This window comes from Magnolia sinica, chromosome 11 (genome assembly GCF_029962835.1).
Source record: "Magnolia sinica isolate HGM2019 chromosome 11, MsV1, whole genome shotgun sequence".
NCBI classification, from domain to species: Eukaryota; Viridiplantae; Streptophyta; class Magnoliopsida; order Magnoliales; family Magnoliaceae; genus Magnolia; species Magnolia sinica.
The window spans coordinates 80771809-80792037 of record NC_080583.1 but is presented as its reverse complement, the minus strand read 5'-3'; the positions used below and the strand labels follow the sequence as shown (position 1 = coordinate 80792037).

The following is a 20229-nucleotide window of genomic DNA, read 5'->3' as shown; positions in this document are numbered from 1 at the left end:
GGGGGGTCTTGACCTCGCAACTAGTTCAGGGCATTTGATACGTGGGGTGTATCAGATTCCCAAATCTGCTGGATGAATGGACTTAACTAAGAACCCGGTTAACATCATCATTGCATGGCATTAGCTAGATTGGCGACTCGGCAGTCGAGGTCGCACTGAGGAAGTGTTGGCATTGGCGATCGTTAGATGTTATCCCACGAGGGAGTGTTGTGGTGAGGGCATACATCATATCATTCTGCATGCATGCACATTAACAAGACTAGATAGATGTTTATGATTGCTTACTTTTCATTAAATTCTTATTATAATTGATGCTTGTTGCAACTTAAGGCTAATAGTACCCACTGAGTTGATCACTCACTCCCACTCTGGGACGGTGTTTTAAAACACCAACCAGACCCGTTCATAGATGCAGGTGATACAGATTTCATGAAGCCTGGCGATGCGAACCTCGAGGAGGAGGACGAGTTCCCTTACTTCCAGTTGATGAACAGGACCCTGTCAGATCAGTAGATGGGTCGTGGGATCGCTGTACAGAGGGCTCAACTTTATTCTTTTTTTGACATATTATTCTTTTGTGACTTTGTTGGGTGACACCATGTGCGACCCTTTATTATTTTTTTTTTTGGTCATGTATATGTGTGTGTGTGTGTGTGTGTATATATATATATATATATATATATATATATATATGCTAGTTCTCTTTCATTTTAGTCGACAGGTGCATTTGTGCTTCATATTCCAGGAACTCCAGGCTGCACATTTAAACATAATTAAATGCATATTAATGAAAACCGATTATAAGTGACCCCGGGAACTCGGGAGTCGAGCGTATGCACGACCCCCGATTTTCAGGGCGTTACAGTTGTGGCGAGGGCATACATCATATCATCCGTCATGCAAGCGCATTAATAAAATTAGTTAGGTGTTTATGATTGACTGCTTTTCATTAAATTCTTATTATAATTGATGTTTGTTACAACTTAAGACTAATAGCACCCACTGAGTTGATCACTCACTCCAACTCTGAGACGGTGTTTTAAAACACCAACCAGACTCTCTCGTAATTACAGGTGACAAGGAGTATGAGAAGCCTAGCGGCTCGAGCTTAGACAAGGAGGAGGAGTTGTCTTACTTCCAGCTGATGGGCGGTTCTCTATCGGTTTGATAGGCAGGATTTGGATCGTTGAGCAGTGGGCTCAGCTTTATTCTTTTGGACGTATTACTCTTTTACGATTTTTGATTGGGCAACGCCTTGTGCGACCCATTTATGTTTTGGACTTGTATATATATATATTAGATCTCTTCCTTTTCAGTAGACTTGTGTGGTTGTGCTTCATGTTTCAAGAAATTCCAGGCTACGCATTTAAACTTGATTTAAACGCATATTAACGAAACCGGTTATAAGTGACCCCAGAAACTCAGGAGTCGAGTGTATGCATAACTCTTGATTTTCAGGGCGTTAGAGAAATGCATGGACCCAAGAAGATCAAAATCAAATACCAGCCTGATCCAAAGCTTAAGTGGGGCCCAAGAAGGAATTAATGGTGGGTGTTCCCATCCCCACTTTTCCCTGTGGTGTGGCCCATTAACGATTCTGATCGGTCACATTTTTTGGGCGCACGTACTAACATGAGCTTGCGCTGATGATCTACGGAGTGGATATGAAACACGCATCAAGGTGGGTCCCACGGAGCTTTCTGTTGCCCAAGCTCCTGTCAACAGTTGACGAGCGGCCTGGATCCTTCACACGTGTTCCAGGTTGGTACGCGCGAGTCCGCCGCTCGTATGGCGTCCGCATTTCAACACACGCGTAAAGGACACGTGAGTCGGATGATAGTTTACTGTCATTCAGAAACGGTGATGTCTCATCTTACCTACTCGGCATACATCAACAACAATCGGGACCGATCAAATGGTGGACCCCACTCGATATCACACTAAACAATCTAGACCGTTAATTTTTCCAATATAATTTGCACCGATGATCATAAAAATTCGGACCGTCCATTCAATTCAAGGGAGTGATTTGATACTTTGGTGGACCGTGATGATGGTCCATGCGCTGGCACGCCTAAATTGCATCCATGGTACCAATGAATTCAAATCAGACCGTCCAAGTTACTAGCCCTCCCACAGATAGGCCAGCATCTAAAATTCAGATTGACTGAGCAATCCTAACCTCCGATCAAGAGGCATTGTTTATTGAACATCAACCGTCAATTAAGGGAGCGGATTAGGTGCGGCCTGGTCTTACAGTGGGGCCCACCTTGATGTATTATTCTATATCCACACCGTCCATTCCTTTTCCAGTTCATTTTAGGCCATGAGACAAAAAAAATGAAGCAGATCAAAATCTCAGGTGGACCATACCAAGCAGTGGTGGTGATTGACCATTAAAAACTTCTTGTCGGCCACAAAAGCTTTGGATCAAGCTGATTTTTGTTTTTGGTTTTTTTTTTTTGTTTTCTCCTTCATCAGGTTTTTGTGACTGTCAACGGGTTGGATAGCAATAAACATTCCGGAAACGTTACGGTGGACCCAGGGAAGTTTTCTATGGTGGGGTGTTCAATCATCACTATTTCCTTTAGTATGGTCCAACTGAGATTTGGATCTACTTTTAATTTTAGTCTCATGCCATAAAATGATCTGGAAAAACAGATGGACGGCGTGGATATAGAATACATGCATCAAGGTGGGCCCCACAGTAAGGGCCGCACTGTCTCCGTCCATTAATGTCCACAAATCTCCTGTAAAAAAATTAATAATTTTGGTTTATAACCAATCTAAATAAGGTCTCACTATTTGGACGGTTTAAGCTGAGCTTCTTGTATACGACGCGTACAATTTGTTAGTGCCTGCGTATCAACGATCACACTCTGCCAGAGTATCAATATCACTCTCTTTCCAAAACGGTGGTGAACTAACACGATAGCCTAACCGTTGATAAGGCCCCTCCTCCTCAGTCGACCACCACCAAATAACATTTCCCAGAGAGGAGAAAGAAGGATGGCCGTTCATCTCTCCTCCATCTATCCCTCCCATGGCCCACCTCTCTTCTTCTCCAAACCCATCATCTCCTCTCCCCATTTCCTCCAAATCTCTCCCTCCCCATTCCCATACAATCTAAAACTCACCCCTTTCTCTCCCCTGTCTAAAACCCTCCTAAAACCCTACCTCTCTCTCCACCAAGACCCAATTCCCCAAACCCCCCAAGACCCACCTCCCCAAACCCTAGAAGACCCCAAAACTCCTCCCAAATCCAAGAATTCCATCTGGATCAATCCCAAAAGCCCCAGAGCTTCAACACTCCGTCGCCAATCCTCCGACTTCAGGTACTCCTCTCTTGCCAAGCTTGCCGAATCTTTGAATTCTTGCATTCCATCCCAAGAACATGTATCGAATATCTTATCTGCATTGGGTGAGAAACCATCTGAGCAAGACGCTGTAATTGTGCTCAATAACATGGAGACTGCGGAGACTGCACTCCTTGCTCTTCGGCACTTCCAGTCTAAGTTGAAGCCGAAAAGGGAGGCCATTCTCTATAATGTGACGATGAAGGTATATAGGAAGAATAAGAATTGGGATGGCGCTGTGGAATTGCTCGAAGAAATGATTGAGAGAGGCATCAAGCCAGATAACGTCACGTTTTCAACTATAATTAGCTGCGCGAGGCGGTGTTCGTTGCCGAATAAGGCCATTGAGTGGTTTGAGAAGATGGCTGAGTTCGGGTGTAACCCGGATGACGTCACTTACTCAGCGATGATCGACGCGTATGGGCAGGCTGGGAACGTCAATATGGCATTGAGTTTGTATGATCGGGCGAGGAAGGAACGGTGGCGGCTCGATCTGGTGACGTTCACGACGTTGATCAGGATATATGGGATGTCAGGTAATTTTGATGGGGCGTTGAATGTTTATGAGGAGATGAAGGCCCTTGGGGTGAAACCGAATCTGGTGACATATAATACGTTGTTGGATGCGATGGGGCGGGCTGGGCGGCCGTGGCAGGTGAAGAGCATCTATAGGGAAGTGGGGAGTAATGGGTTTTTGCCAAATTGGGGGACGTATGCGGCGCTTTTGCGCGCATATGGTAGGGCCCGCTATGCCGGCGATGCACTCGCCGTCTATAGGGAAATGAAGGAGAAGGGAATGGAATTGAATGTGGTTTTGTATAACACACTCTTAGCGATGTGTGCTGATATAGGATACGTCGATGAAGCAGTTGAGATTTTTCAAGAGATGGAAAGATCAGAGGTTTGTAAGCCAGATAGTTGGACTTTCTCATCTCTGATTACCATATATTCTTGTAGTGGGCAGGTTTCGGAGGCAGAGAGGATACTGAACAAGATGATGGAAGTGGGATTTGAGCCCAACATCTTTGTGCTAACATCGCTTATCCAATGCTATGGGAAAGCAAAACGGACAGATGATGTTGTCCGGACATTTGATCGGCTTTTGGAATTGGGTATAGCTCCAGATGACCGGTTCTGTGGGTGTCTTCTGAATGTAATGACACACACACCAAAGGAAGAGCTTGGGAAGCTGATCGGATGCATCGAAAGGGCTAATGCTGAATTGGGTTCTGTGGTGAAGCTCTTGGTGGAGGAAAAGGGTGGTGGGGTGTTTAAACGGGAAGCCGAGGAACTCTTTAACAACATTAGCAAGGATGTGAGGAAAGCTTACTGTAATTGCATGATCGATTTGTGTGTGAATCTTGATTTGTTGGGGAAATCTTGTGAGCTACTAGAATTGGGGCTTGCACTCCAGATTTACACTTCAATTCAGTCTAAATCTCCAACCCAATGGTCTTTGCATCTGAGAAGCCTCTCGCTCGGGGCAGCCTTGACCGCTCTGCACATTTGGATGAACGACTTGTCGAGAGCAGTGGAGAGTGGTGAGGAGCTTCCTCCATTGCTTGGGATTCATACGGGCCATGGCAAACATAAGTACTCAGAAAATGGACTGGCAGCTGTGTTCGAGTCCCATTTGAGGGAATTGAATGCGCCATTTCATGAGGCGCCGGATAAGGTAGGATGGTTTTTGACGACAAAGGTTGCAGCCGAGTCATGGTTGGAGTCGAGGAGTTCGCCGGAACTAGTTGCAGCCTAGACTATAAGGTGGGATGCCCCACTTTGTATTTTCTTCAATTGTATTTGAAAGGAATTGCATTTTGATGTTCATACATGTTTAGGAACTTTTGATGCTTTATATAAGAGCTTTGGTACACCTTGTCTGCCAATGATAAGGTATGCGCATCCTATTGCATGATCACTTTTACGTTGTTCTTTATTTTCCTAACATAGTTCATTTGATAGATGGATTATCTCAGTGTGGTCTGATACATAGTTCTCAAAAACTCGACTCGACTCGATGTTCATTTGATTCAGGTCAACTCAATTTACGATTTATTTTATGCTTGTTCTCTTCTATTTTAAGCTTTACTTGGCTTTCATTTTATGTTTTTAAATTGGTAGTGGCTTCAATAATTGTTTAGAAAAGGTAAATTATTTTATTTTGTTCTTTATAAGAGATTAAATGATATATATTCTTTTCAATGTTAAATCATGGAACTTTTTTTAATGATTTCTTACTTGGTCGAAACACTAAATTGATGTATGATTTATCTAGAATGTTTTTATGGATGGTTATGATCATGTTGACTTGTATGTATTGTGGAATAATGGTTAGAAATCAAAAAATATTTTTTCGTCAGTCAGCAGAATAAAATGACACTTTTCCAACCTGATTTGAAAGGTAACAAGAACATAAATTATTAATGGATCTTTGTATATTTTATTGGGGAAATTTCTTGAATGAAAAAACAAATAAAGGAAAGACAAGAATCCTTTAACACTAGCATGACATGGTATCACACGGTGCATATTGAAGGCAAAAGGATGATTGATAAGTTTTTAATTTTTTATTGATTTATATTTTTCACTTTTTATTTCAAATTTTTAAGAAAATCATTAAAAAAAAAGGATTGACGATATGATTTTCAATTCTATACTATTCAACCCCCATTATGATTTGCGATACAATAATTGATTTTGACAACATTGCTATCAGCTGCATAACTCCCTCGTTGATTGCACTGCACCTCTTGTAAGGGTTGTGGGTTCAACTCCTGCCTTTGGTTTTTTTTTTTTTTCCCCCTGTTTTACCCTTGACAAGGCAAGCGTCTTGGCCTGAGTCACAGCTAGTTGTGTTGAGTTGCCCGAGTTAGTGAGTCAACGGGTTTTTGTGAGCTAGGAAGATTCGATTTTACTAATTACTAGTGACTTTCTTGCCCAGTCAAGTTGACATGGCCAAGTTTCGAGTTGAGTCAGCGAATTTTAAAACTATGGTTTGATAATTTCACCATAAAGGGTTTTTTGAATGGGTAAAGGATATTTTGTTATGACTTGGCTCTTATTGGAATGGAAGAGGAGGAAGGGGGCGTGGGTGTTTGGAGGACATCATTGTTGCTTTGTTGGGGAAGTGGTCTTGGAGATTTGGGTCAGAAGAGGTTAGTCTTTGGAGGTCCATCATCGCAGGAATGTATGGTGTGTTACACTTAGACTGTGGATCTAGCACTCCCTCTATAGAGCTTCTTTCCTTCGGAGGGAGTTGCTCGGTTGGCGGGGAAAATTTTTGAGGTATCGGCTTTTCTGTTGGGGCCATTGAGAGAATATGGTTTTTGGACGATATGTGGCTTGGGGAGTCTTCATTGAGATCGGTGCTTCCTAACCTTGTTGCCCTTTCCCCTTCTTCGAATGTTTTAATAGCCCGATGCTTCTCTGGCTTAAGCGTTAGTGGGGTTCAGGCCCCACCTTGTAGGTGCAATCTTTATGAGACTGAGGTTGTTGACTTGCTGGTTTGGCTGAAGGAAAGATTGGACAGATTTCTGTGAAATCTGTGGTTTGATATCTATAACCAAAAAAAAAAAACTGTGAAATCTGTGGTTTGATATCCAAGGCACTTCTCACCAAAAAAAAAAAGGGTTTGATATTCAGAGCGCGTCGTCTGACGAGCAATGCTGGCCCTATTTGGTCCTCTGAAAACCCCACCTAAGGTAGCAGCTTTCACTTGGCTTGTTGGTAGGAAAAGAGTGCTGACTATTGATTACTTAAGAAAGAGGGTTATGATGCTTTCTAATGTGTGTTTCCTATGCATGAAAGATGTGGAAACGACGGATCATCTGTTTATCCATTACCCTTTTGTCAGGGGAGTGTGGGAAGGCATGAAGGACATCTTTAAAATCCCTTGGGTGATGCTGCTTGGCACGAAGGTGCCAAAATGGCGGTTGGCTTTAATTGCTAGCCTTTGGACTCTTTGGGCTGAGAGGAACAATCACTGTTTTAGAAATATAGTGGGTACCTTTCAGCTGCCCTCTATAGGGTACTAATGTATATCAGGGAGACGGCTCTCTAATTTAAGGGGTGGCCTTTGGTTCAGTGTAGGTGGCCGTCTGTATTTTTTTCTGCCATTGGACTTTCTTAATAAAATTCTTTATTTAAAAAAAATATAAAAATAAAATCTCTCCAAGTCAAGTTGACATGGTTGAGTTTCAAGTCGAGTCATCTAGTTTTAGAGCTATGGTTTGCTAAGTTCACCATACAATATCAAAAGGAAGAAGAAGAAAAGAAGCTATGCAAGATTTTTTGAATGGGTTTGCCAAGTATTTCAAGTATTTCATTCCTTTTGATTGTGGATCCTGCACTAACCATACTTTATTTGGCCTTTATTTTCCCTTTTTTCTAAACCACGGATAAGAGGGCTAGGCTTGACTAACAAAATGGATTCTTTATAGTAATGAGCAATCCATAGATGGATCAAATTGTTTATTAGGCCTGTTGTTTTTGTAGATGATATCCGCCGCCCATGTTGAACACCATTGATCAAATGGTTCATATTTGTCAAACCAGTGTGGTGCTTTCATTGTTGCTCATGAAATATAAGTTGGACCTATTGAATAAACTAGATCAATGGATTGGACTGTCTAAGTGTCCCAATGCAACTAGGACACTACAATTTATAGTGTCCTAAGAGCATGGTAGGACACAGAGAGATTATTCAAATTGGAGCATCCATGGTTGATAATCTAGACCATTGATCTATTGTGTCCGACCATGGATTGACTATGCATCAGATATCCATCTTAGGATCTTTTATTTGTGGCGGCAGCATCAATGTATTCAACTGAAAATTTTCCTTATATTTGTTAATTGAGTGCTCCATCCACAGTGGGACTCAACAAATCAATGGTCCTCGTCCTCATTATCCGAAACAGATTAGCTACTCCAGCCAGTGGTCGGTGCATTGTGGGCCCCACCATGATGTATGTCTTTTATACATGCCGTTCACCCATTTTTAAAGATCATTTTAGGGCTTGATTCCAAAAATGAGAGGGATATAAATCACAGGAAAACAAACAATAGTAATTGGATATCCACCGCTAAAATTCTCCTAAGGCCCACTGTACTGTTTATTTGACATCCAATTTGTTGATTAAGTCATAGGGACCTAGATGAAGTGAAAAAACAAAGATCAGCTTGATCCAAAACTTTTATGGCCACCAAAAAGTTTTTATTGGTTGACGTTCAATCAACACTATTTCCTATAATATGGTCCACTTGAGATTGGGATATACCTCATTTTTGGGCTCGTACCATAAAATTATCTAGAAAAATAAATGGATGGCATGGATGAAACACATACATAATGGTGGAGCCCACGGAGCACCGACCACTAGGAGAGTAGCCAATCGTTTCCCATATTACCAAATAATTGTCCATACCGTTTTAGCCACAGTCACATGTTTACCATATACAAAATACAAAACGAACTGGCATCCGTTTTAGCCACAGTCACAGTTTTTAGGAAGGGGAAGGGGATGGGTTCTGGCAATGGAATGGCACATAATTCCCATATAATAATAATACAATGAAACACTCGATTAATCAAAATATTTAAATCAAGATATGAACAATTGAATATATGACCATCTGATTCCCAAATTCAAATTTAAATGAATTATACGAATGCAAATACCATTATTATTAAAGGAAAAAAATAAAAAACAAATACCCAATCATATATAAAAACTGTTACAGGTAACACCCTTGCTGAGACAGAATCTGGTAAGAAATGCTGGGAGGAAATACCTCGATACTACCATCCTGTAAGTGAAAGACACCCGAATCATCGCCTTTCTTAGCATTTGCAAAATATATGCAATTAGCTTTGTAGCCGTCGGCAGATGATGCTGTAACCAAAATAGACTTAGAGTAGCCAAAAAAAATCATCCGATCACCTAAGCTTTCCACCTTAATCCAACCAGAATCACTTGGACCCATCTTAAAAAGACAGAATGTAGATCGAAATCTATCATATTGCCTAGATTCTGGTCTATATTCAGGTAACCAATGGTATATTCTTATTACCATTAATAGCTCCCCACATGATTGCACGAGAAAGACTTGTGCCACATCAGTGCTACCAGCACCACAAGGATATTCTACTTCGGGACCCAGAAGAATCTTCGATTTAGTTAAGTTAGGATGGGGACCCAACTCATATATTATGAGTTCTGTAGGGTATTTTACTACATGTAATCGATTGTTATAAAATTTGATATCGGTTATGCATCGATGTTCATCTGATTCTTGGACTGTCCATGCTGGATTTCCTCGTCTGTAGAAGGCTAATGTATTTTCTAAGCATGCGACTACAACCGTATATTCACCTGAAGCTGTGTCAAATGATAAAATAGCCTTAGCATTTAACCCTGTGCCGTGCTTCCAAAAATCTTCCACATTGCGGTACTTGCCTGAGTTACAAACCGTAGCCTGACGAGGGAGTTGGATTTGTTCATTGGATCTTAAATTCAATAGAAAACATCCCTTGGTATTCTTATCCATTAGAATCAGCCATTCATCAGAAGATCCTAAACAAATTGCTGGACTAAACTGCCAGAGATGTAGCTTATAAACGTTGTTATCTGGTAAATTGAGGACTCTGTATATTAAGGTTTTTCGATCTTTTGTAGGCATAAGCATTGCGACTTGATGTGATGGAGGATGAGCATTGCAGGCCACCATCTTTATCACGTCTGCCCGCCATGTAAGGCAAACTGCTTTGGCACGAATGCAATCAAGCAAAGATAGACGCATTAAAATATTGACGAATACTTCTGTGGGAAGTTTTAACCATAGATTTCTGTTCTCCTTTAATCTCTCTAATCTATCTTTCTTCGCCGTCTCCTTCTTCTTTAGACTCCTCGCCATCTCCTTCCTTAGCCTCCCTTCGCTGCCTGTAGATTTATGAAGAAGAATAAAAATAAGCATGTGGATATATGAAGAAGAAGAAAAATAAAGGACTCCGGTGGTGGTTGGTGCTATGTGGGACCCACAATGATGTATGTGTTATATCCATATCGTTCATCCATTTTTCTAGATCATTATAAGGTTTTATACGAAGAATGAGGCAGATTTAAATATGAGGTGAACCACACCATGGGAAAACAGTAGTGATTGAATGTCCAGCATTCAAAATATCCTAGGACACACGATTATGTTTAGATGAAAGGAAAAAACAAATATAAGGTTGATTTGAATTATGCACCACCAAGAAGTTTTTAATGGTGAGTGTTCAATCAACCCTGTGTGGTCCACTTGTGATTTGGATCTATCTTATTATTATTATTATTATTATTTTGATCATATCATTTTATGATATGAAAAAATAGATGTAATGGAAAATATGCATCATGGTGGGGCCTACAAAACACACATCACTGGCCATTGGCTGCACACGTGCCAATATGGAGCACCTGATTGAGATCTCACTTTCCACCTTACCTTTTACAACTCAAAAATAAGTTAATTTTTCAGATTTTCAGATTATGGTTTTCAGACTTTCGGATTTTTAGCGCATCCGTCAGGTTGGATAGAAATAGTCAATAGAAAATCGACTTCAAAAACCATAAACTAAAGTTCCAAACCGACACTGGTAGAACTTTAATAATATCAACAGAAGTAAATTAACAAAGATAAAATCACAGGAATTAAATTAAACTAATGAAACGAATTGGATATGAAATTAGTTTGACTTGATTGAGATTTAAATCTGTGTAAGGCGACTTACTTGTGCTAACCTTGAATCAGTCTAAAACTCTACCTGTGAGTCCAAACTCGAACTGACTCAGCTGTCTTCTTCTCTCTCTCTCTCTTATTGCTTCTTATTCTCTCTCTCTTATGCACTTTTTTAAAAGCTATTTCTTTCTCTCTTATGCGATTTTCAAAAGCTATCTTAGGAATTTCTTTTATACTAGGCTCTCATATACGGACGCGGATTTCCTGCAGGAAGCCTTTCGGAGGAAGTTCCTGCGCAAGGATGCTGGGTGTGGCCCGCTGCAATGTACGTGAGAAATCCATTCCGTCCATCCGTTTTTCGAGATCGTTTTATAACATTCTACAAAAAAATTGAGGTGGATACACCACTCAATTAGGTCACACCAGAGGAAAAATTGTGGAAAGAAATTCCTACCGTTGAAACCTTCCTGGGCTCCACATTTTTTTTGTTTCACGTCCTAAAACTGATATCTTAAAACGGATGGACGGGGTGGATTTCTCATAAACATCACGGTGGCCCCACCCAGCATCCTTGCCCAGCAACTTCCTGCGAAAGCTTTTCGCAGTAAATCCGCTATCGTACGTTACTACGTTACTAGAAACAAGCGGACGCGGGTTTCCTACGCTCGGATGCTAGGTGGGCCCACCTTGATGTTTTGGAGAAATCCATCCCGTCCATCCGTTTGACTAGATCATTTTAGCATACATGGAAAAAAATGAAGCCGATCTAAAACTTAAGCGAGCCATGCGAGAGGGAAAATTGGGGAAATAGTTTCATACCATTGAAACCTTTTTGGGATCCACCTTGATGTTTATATCCCATCCAAACCGTTTATAAGGTCATTACCACTGAGATAAGTGAAATAAATAAAAAAGGTGTAGCTTGATACGAAGTTTTTGTTGGCGCATGAATGTTTCAACGGTGATCTCTAAATCTCCACTGTTTCCTCTCGTGTGGGACATTTGAGTTTTACATTCACCCCATTTTTGGTCTCATATTCTTAATTGATCTCAGAAAACGGATATACGGGGTGGATTTCTCCAAAATATCACGGTGGACCCCACCTCGCATCACATGCAGGAACTTAATGCGAAAGGCTTTCGCACGAAACCCGCGTCTAGGAAAAGGGAACGCGGATTGCGTCCATTCCCCGCCCGTCTCCAGCTGGGAACGGGCCGGAGCTTTGAGTGGCCACCGTGATGTATGGGCCTTATCCACACCGTCCATCCCGTTTTTCATTTCATTTTAGAGTAGAATCCTAAAATTGAGGTAGATCGAAGACCTATGTGGGCTACACGATATGGATTAAAATCTTACCGTTGAAAACTTAATTGGGCTACAGAGGTTTTGTATGAAGCTAATATTTGTGTTTTCTCTTCATCCATGTCTATGTAACTTATTGAATAGGTTTACATGGTGAATAAACATCACGGTGGGCCCTAAAAACGTTTCAACGGTGAGAATCATTATAACCGCTGCTTCCTGTGGTATGGTCCACTTGACCGTTGGATCTTACTAATTTTTAGGATTATAATCTAAAATTATATGAAAGAATGGATGGACGGTATGGATAAGTCCCATACATCACGGTGTCCACTCAAAGCTCCTGCCTATTCCCAGCGGGAGACAGGATACGTTATGGCCACGAATAGAACGGACGCGGATTGCGTCCTACCCCCGCCCGGACAGTAATCCGTCCGGGCAGGGATCTGTGGAGCCCATCGTGGTGTATTTGTTTTATCCACGCCGTTCATAGTTTTTTCCATATCATTTTAAAATAACATCCTAAAATTGAGGAAGGTAAAGGTCTTAAGTGACCACGAAGTAGGGATTGAACGTCCACCGTTAAAAACTTCTTGGGAACTCTGGAGAGGTTTCATATCAAGCTGATATTTGTGTTTTCACTTCATCCACGTCTACATGACCTCATGAATAGGTTGGATGGTAAAAAAAATAAAAAATCACGGTGGCCCTCAGAAAGGTTTCAATGGTAGGTGTCATTATCACTGCAGCTTTCTTTAGTGTGGTCCACTGGAGCTGTAGAACTGTTTCGTTTCTTGTATTATACCTTAAAATGATCTTATAAAAGCGATGAAACGGTGTTGATAAAACACCTACATCAATTATCTTATAAAAGCGATGAACGGTGTTGATGAAACGCCTGCATCACCTTGGGCCCCACAGAGCCCTGCCCGGGCGGATTACCGTCCGGGCGGGGGTAGGACGCAGTCCGCGTCCTAATAGAACCTTTTGAAACGAAATCGGATTGCGTACTCAGTACGCTGTTATCTCAGTTGGGTCCACCTTGTACGTATGTTGTCTATCCACGCCATCTAATTTAAGGGTCGAGCCCAAAATTGAAGTGTATCCGAATATCAAGTGGATGATACCACAGTAAACAGCGGGATAATGATTTCCACCATTGAAACCTTTCTAGGCCTCACAGATCATACAGATATGGATGAAAGGAAAACACAAATATAAGCGTGATTCAAAACTTTTGTGGGCCCATGAAATTTTTAATGATAGACTTTCAATTCAAATGTTTCCTATGGTTAACATTATACATGCTTTATTTTTAGACTTAAGTCCTAAAGTTAGTAAGATTGATGGATGGAGTGGATAAAATACATGAATTATGGTGGACCCCACAGAGTTTACTCACTACAGTAAGCGTGGTCAGTTACTCACTACGCAATCCGCTTTCTTTAGAAACTTTCCTACGGACCGCCGTATGCTTTTTTGCAATCCGGAAATTACAAATATTTGCTTGATTCAAAGTTGCTCCGGCCCCACAAAGTTTTCAACGGTAGGTCTTATTGTCCCCGGTGCTTTCTGTCTGGATGTGCCTCAGTTTCTTGTCTAAACTCTAAAATAATCTCAAAAGAAATGGATGGACAGTATGGATATAACAAATACATTATGGTGGGTCCACAGCAGTTTGCTATACCAGGAAGTTCGGTGGTGACACTGAGATAAAAGTTACATGGCTCGTAATGACGTGTTTATTATATCCACACCGTCCATCCATTTGGATAGATCATTTTAGAGCATCAGCCTATGAATGAGTCATATCCAAAGTTTAAGTGGACCACACCACAAATGGCAGTGGTACAATTATTCTCACTGTTAAAATAATCATAGGCCCAGCATAATGTCTATTTTCAATCAAATCTATTCATAAGGTCACACAAACATGGATGAAGAGGAATAACAAATATCATATTGATCCAAAACTTCTATGACCCTAAAAAGGTTTCATTGGTAGACGTTCAATCACCCTGCTTTTTGCAGTGTGGTCCACTATATCTTTGGATTTGTTTTATTTTTTCTGTTCAAGCCTGATGACTAGTTTGTCAAATGGGCGGACGGTTGGAATATAATATATATTTCATGATGGGACCCACATGACTTAGTGGCGTAAACACACCCGCCAGTTCAGTGGTGTGGGGTACGCCATCCAATCCACTTACCTGTGAAACGGAAACGGATTGGCTACTCCCCTCCACCAGCTAATGGCCTGTGGTCGGTGCTATGTGGGCCCATCATGATTTAAGTGTTTCATCCATGCTGTCTATCTATTTTTCAATATCATTTTATGCTATGAGAACAAAAATGAGATATATGTCAATCTCACGTGGACCACATTACAGGAAACAGTATTGAATGAGCGTCGACCATTAAAAACCTTTTGGGGACCATGCAAGTTTTGGATCAAGCTAATCTTTATTTTTTTTCCCTTCATCTGGGACTGTATGACCTAATCAACAGAGTGGATGTTAAACAAACAGTACAGTAGGCCTTAGGAGGATTTTAATGGTGGATATCCAATCACTATTGTTTTCCGGTGGTGCGGTCCACCTAAGATTTATATCCCTATAATTTTTTGTTATGAAGCCCTAAAATAATATGCAAAAATGGATGAACGGAATGAATGAAACACATACATCATGGTGGGGCCCGCAGAGCACTGGCCACCAGCCGTGGGAGGGGGAGTAGCCAATCCGTTTCCGAAACTCGGAGGGGTGGATTTCCTATGGAGGCTTTCGCAGCCTGCGCTGGAAACCTAGGTGGTGCCACCTTGATGTTTGTGAGAAATCCACTCCATCTGTACGTTTTGTAAGATCATTTTAGGACATTAGGACTAAAAATTTAACAGGATACAAGACTCGACTAAGCCACACTAAAGGAAAAGGTGGGTAGTAAAACTACTACCGTTGAAACCTACCTGGCCCGAAAATGATGTTTACCTGTCATCCATACCAAAATATTATCCGGATTCGAAACTTATGCAGCCCCATGAATATTTAAACTGTGGACGTTGAGGCCCACTTGAGTATTGGATCTAGCTCACTTTTGTCCATATGTCCTAAAATGAGCACGCGGATTATGTACTAGCCCCGCATGTTGGAGCTTGGGGCAGGCGGAGGCGGAGGCGGAGGCGGAGGCGGAGGCTTGGGGGTGGGCCAATGTGATGTATTAATTTTTATCCACATTGTTGAAGTGATAAAGTCCTTTGATATACATTGATATACCATACTCTGACAACTTAAATTTTTGGAGTAAATGGTTGTTTGATATAGTATCAGAGCAGAAGATTCTATGTTCGCTAATATATTATTTTCTTATGGGGGTTCAAGAAAATCAAGTCCAACCCAAAGATCAGGAAATTAAGTCTAGCCTATTTATGGTGTGAGTGTCCCTCCACCTTCGTCAATATGTTCTCGTGTGGAGTTCCCACCTCGCACTTGTAGAAGGAGGGGGAGGGGGACTCTGACAACTTAAGCTTTTGAAGTAAATGATTGTTTGACACACATCGTCCATTCGTTTTTGTCAATCATCTTATATAATGACCCAAAAAATAATGAAGATCGAAGGCTAAAACAGATAAAAACTTCTTTCTTGGGAGAGAAATTACACATCGTAGACCCCACCTTTTGCCCACCATCTTTTACAAGAGCTCCCAAACTTTACTTTCCCAAACTACGCCATTATGTACGGGCATAAAACTTTCAGACGAAAATACCCTTGCATTCATCATGGTTGCATTTTCTACACCTTTAGCTACGGATGGAAACCCGTAGCTATTTGTAGCTTAGGTATACATGCGTGCTGTGCGAAGGCTTGTGAAGCCATTGTCACGCTGTTACTGGCTACGGTTATAATTCGTAGCTATGTGTCTAGCGAATGGATGGGACAACCATGCTGAATGCAAGGGTAGTTTCGTCTGAAAATAATGTGTCCGTACAGTATTTTTTTTGTTTGGGGAAGTAAAGTTGAAAAGACAATACGTAAAAGGTTGAGTTTACAGTCGGAAGTTTCTCTTAAAGAACAGTTTTGGATCAAGAAGATAATTGCCTTTTCACTTTATTCAGGTGTATGTGACCATATCAAGAGGGTGGATGGAAAATAAACAACACGGTGGACTCTAAAAAGGTTTCAACGGTGGGCATCCTTAGCGCCGCTGCTTACTATGGTTTGGTCCACTTGAGACTGGATCTGACTTATTTTTGGTTCAGTAGAACTAAAATGATATGGAAAAGTGGATGGACAGTGTGGGTGGTGTGTCCCACCTAAGTTTCAGGATCTACTGGGGCATCCACACCCTTATCTTCTGAAATGGATTGGATGGCATATAAAAATAGCCGGTGGGCCCCACATACAAACAGGAAGGTTTTTAACATGGGCATCCCATCCCTAATGTGAGGTCTGCCTTAAAACATTTCTTACATTAGACTAATTTCAAATCCAACTAAATAAATAATAGAAAGAGACAATAAACATCTTCAACAATCAGAACCATCCATTGCACTAATCAGACCATCCCGACCACCACACTACATGAATTTTTGCAATCTCAGTTATCATCATGGAGTTGGCCACCAAAGAAAGTACCACTAACTGAGAAACTCCAGTCATCGATCGCGCAATTTCAAGTTCATGTTGGGGTAGAGAGCTGTCGATGAACCCATGTTTTTCCCAAGGTTGTAAGAGTGAAAATAGAATGGGTCGTTGTAGCTCTCTTTGGAAGATGAAGAGATCATTTTTGGTAAGAAAAGATTAAAAGATTTATGAAGGCACTGCTGATGGATATTTGCTTCCAAATGCTCTGTTCTTGGAAGTGAAAAATCTCAATGAGATGGATGGATTTCGGTTCAGTGGTACACGTGCAGGAGCACAAAATAACGGTAGCTTGGCAGCATAAGCTTTCTATTCTTAGTATCTGAAAAGCTACTTCCTTGTTGATTCCAACTCTAGATATGCCTGAGCTAATAGAGGATGACCTGATTTTCGAAGAATGCTTATAGAAAATTGACAGATGGTTCCATGAGAAAGGAAAATATATAAAGAACACAACAAAGTGTGATATGATACCATCTGAAAAAGAAAGAAAGTAGTGATAGTATTTCTCTATATCATGTGTACAACTTATAGAGAGATTAATCCCTATCTCTACGAACAGTTACAACAAAAAATTGTTATCTATAGGAGCAATTACAACAAACAGTTCTTATCTCTATGCACAACTAGACGATATAAGGTTGACAATGAGAAAATCAAATTCTAATAGGATCCACCAACACTTTAAATACCGCGGCATCTCCCTACCACATCCACACCAAGAGAAAATGTGTCGGTATTGAATCAGCCACTCCAGCCTTAATCATAAAAGCTTCTTAAAATCCTCACACCCTAAACTCCATAATGCATTTGCCGCTTTCATGTTAATGGAACACATGCTAGTCCCCTGTCATTTAAATGTTTATATTAAAAACAACACAACTAGCCTAGATTACTGGCTTATTGGCATTAAGCCTGTCAAAGTGGAATCCAAATGATCTCTTAAAGTCCCTTGACATACATTAATACACCATCTTCTAATGGCTCAAGCTTTTAGAGTAAGCAATTATTGAATACGGTATTAGAGTGGAAGGTTAAGTGTTTGAATCCTGAGAGCAACAAATATGCCTTCGTAGTATATTCTCCCATGGGGGCCAGGAAAATCAGGCCCGCTTCCACCCTTACATGTGCATCCTCTAGCAGCTAGAGCTTTTAGAGCAAGTGGTCATTTGACATTTGGATGTTTTATGAACCATATTGCAATTCTTTTTTCTTTTCTCTAACGCACACACCCTCACTCCCACACACACCGCCACAATGCATACTCTCATGACCTTGGTGTTGAAACTCTTGTGAGTCTACCACTAAGCCATGAGTTGAGACCCAACCAGATTGTAATTCATTCAATCGAAATTGTAGATGTTAAGATGAGATGTTACCATGACAACCATACCTCTAACTAAAATTCTACATATCACAAGTGGGATTTGAGACAATAGTAATTACAGTTTTGTGGCTAGCCCATCTTTATCGAATTGAATAATTGCAATTGGATTGGAGATTGGTCGCATTCAGATGCACAAATTGAATAATTGCAAATATTCAGCTTAATCAAGTGAAAATGTTGAAAATTGATGACTTCAAGCCAGAGTTTAAAGTAAATAAGAATTTGGAGTCTGGGAATGCGATGCAAAAAAATTGCAATTTGGTTCTTTCAACTTTACCAGACTATTATTGCAATCCAATTCATCAATATCGCATCTAAACACGACAGTACGGTCCAATCAGCTGAACTAAATTAATGATCACCTTTCCATGCCATCTAATCCTCGTGAAAGATAGTTGGAGTGCATTTCTGTTTTCCTCAGATCTCATTTTTACAAAATTGGATACTGGGTGTGCCAAACAAGGAATTATAAGACCTAAAATTGAGACTTGTGCTCAAGTTTTCAGTTGACATCTGGGCCCCTCAGTTTAGTAATCCTGCAGACCATTGGTTTGTTGCCCCACCCTAGATGAACCATGCAAAAAGATCCCAGCTGCCAATCTAGGGCCTATTTCAGTTGAACGTGGACCACTGCTGCAGTCCTCTTCTGAATCGTCAATTAGTAGGACACAAATTGAAATGTTGGGGCTGGCCTGTTTAGGGGAATTTTGGGCCACCTGGTTCATCCATTCTAAGGTCCAACAGTCCAATGGTCTGGATCGCTCCTGAACCCAACTTGTTGGAATTGAAAGCCCAAACTGAGAAAACTCGGCCTAGTCGACTCAGTTCCGGTAATATGTAGAACCATACCAACAACGAGCGGCCCCATTTCAAGCAGTTCCCAAGAACTCCAGACCAGTTGCAGTTGGTGTCAATTCAAGGTCAGACAGGTACCGAAGATTGTGGAACTTACTCGAATGCCTCGTCCCATTGTTGCACAGGATTGCCACGATAGCGTGCCCGGGCCCAATGACTTTGCAACCCTCACGGCTCCGTTAGGATGTGATCTCAGGAATAAGTCAGATTCAAAATTCAAGTGAGACATTACACAGGAAACAGTGCACACCGTTGAAACCTTCTTAAGGGTCCACAGAACTCTTAGAGCGGTCCGATATTTGTGTTTGCCATTACTAGGAGGGTACCACACTACCACATGAACCACCTTATGCATGGCTCCAAGTGGCAAACACGTGCCATGAACGAGGGAGGCGCCTTTAGAAGATCCCTGACTGTGGGCCCACAGTAAAGTACATGTGTTTTATATCCACGCCGTCCATCTGTTTTTCCCAAGGGCGTAGAAAAACCAAATCTCAGGTGGACACACCACAGGAAACTCTGGTGATTGAACTCCAGCCATTAAAATATTCTCTGGGGCCACAAAAGTTTTGGATCAAGCTGATATTTGTGTGCTAGGTCTCTGTGACCTTATCAAGAGGTTGGATGATTAATAAACATTCTTTATTCCTAAAGAAGTTTTTAATGGCGGGCATTCAATCATCAACGTTGCATGTGGTGTGGTCCACTGAAGATTTGAATCTGATTCATTTATACCCTAAAAGGGATGGACATGGTGTACGCTGGCTGCACGGTCACTGAGGATGCGGTTTGGCTAGTAACGCTGCCACTAGCTAGGTTGTTAGATTTTTTTTCCCCATACATTGGGTTGAATAGCAGCTTTGTCGTTTTCTTCTCTTTTATTTCTCTCTTTTATGTTATTTAAAAAAATAATAATAATAAAAGATCAAAAGAATCCGAAGCATGGAAGACTAAAAAGCATGGTATAG

The 20229-nt window shown here is 41.1% G+C and overlaps 2 protein-coding genes across 3 annotated transcripts; one reads left to right on the top strand and one right to left on the bottom strand.

Moving 5' to 3' along the window:
* The first annotated feature begins 2863 nt into the window (after positions 1 to 2863).
* LOC131219477 (pentatricopeptide repeat-containing protein At4g16390, chloroplastic) lies at positions 2864 to 10450 on the top strand. 2 transcript variants are annotated; one of them, XM_058214634.1, is made up of 2 exons: positions 2864 to 5120; positions 10034 to 10450. In XM_058214634.1, exon 1 carries the CDS (start codon positions 3010 to 3012, stop codon positions 5110 to 5112), a length of 2103 nt encoding a protein of 700 aa, XP_058070617.1. In that variant the 5' UTR covers positions 2864 to 3009; the 3' UTR covers positions 5113 to 5120; positions 10034 to 10450. The 2 variants fall into 2 exon arrangements, with proteins under 2 accessions (XP_058070617.1, XP_058070616.1); XM_058214633.1 differs by lacking the exon at positions 10034 to 10450 and adding an exon at positions 5195 to 5274.
* Positions 9093 to 10271, bottom strand: LOC131218199 (probable F-box protein At4g22060). The gene is made up of 2 exons (XM_058212880.1): positions 9731 to 10271; positions 9093 to 9250 (listed from the first exon to the last, which is right to left on the bottom strand). Exons 1-2 carry the CDS (start codon positions 10269 to 10271, stop codon positions 9093 to 9095), a joined length of 699 nt encoding a protein of 232 aa, XP_058068863.1.
* Positions 10451 to 20229: the final 9779 nt, after the last annotated feature.

Coding starts and splice junctions, on each gene's coding strand:
- LOC131219477 (XM_058214634.1), top strand. CDS start 3,010: ATGGCCGTTCATCTCTCCTCCATCTATCCCTCCCATGGCCCACCTCTC.
- LOC131218199 (XM_058212880.1), bottom strand. CDS start 10,271: ATGGCGAGGAGTCTAAAGAAGAAGGAGACGGCGAAGAAAGATAGATTA. Junction 9,251..9,730: donor ATCATTTGACACAGCTTCAG/GTGAATATACGG, acceptor TTTTGGTTACAG/CATCATCTGCCGACGGCTAC.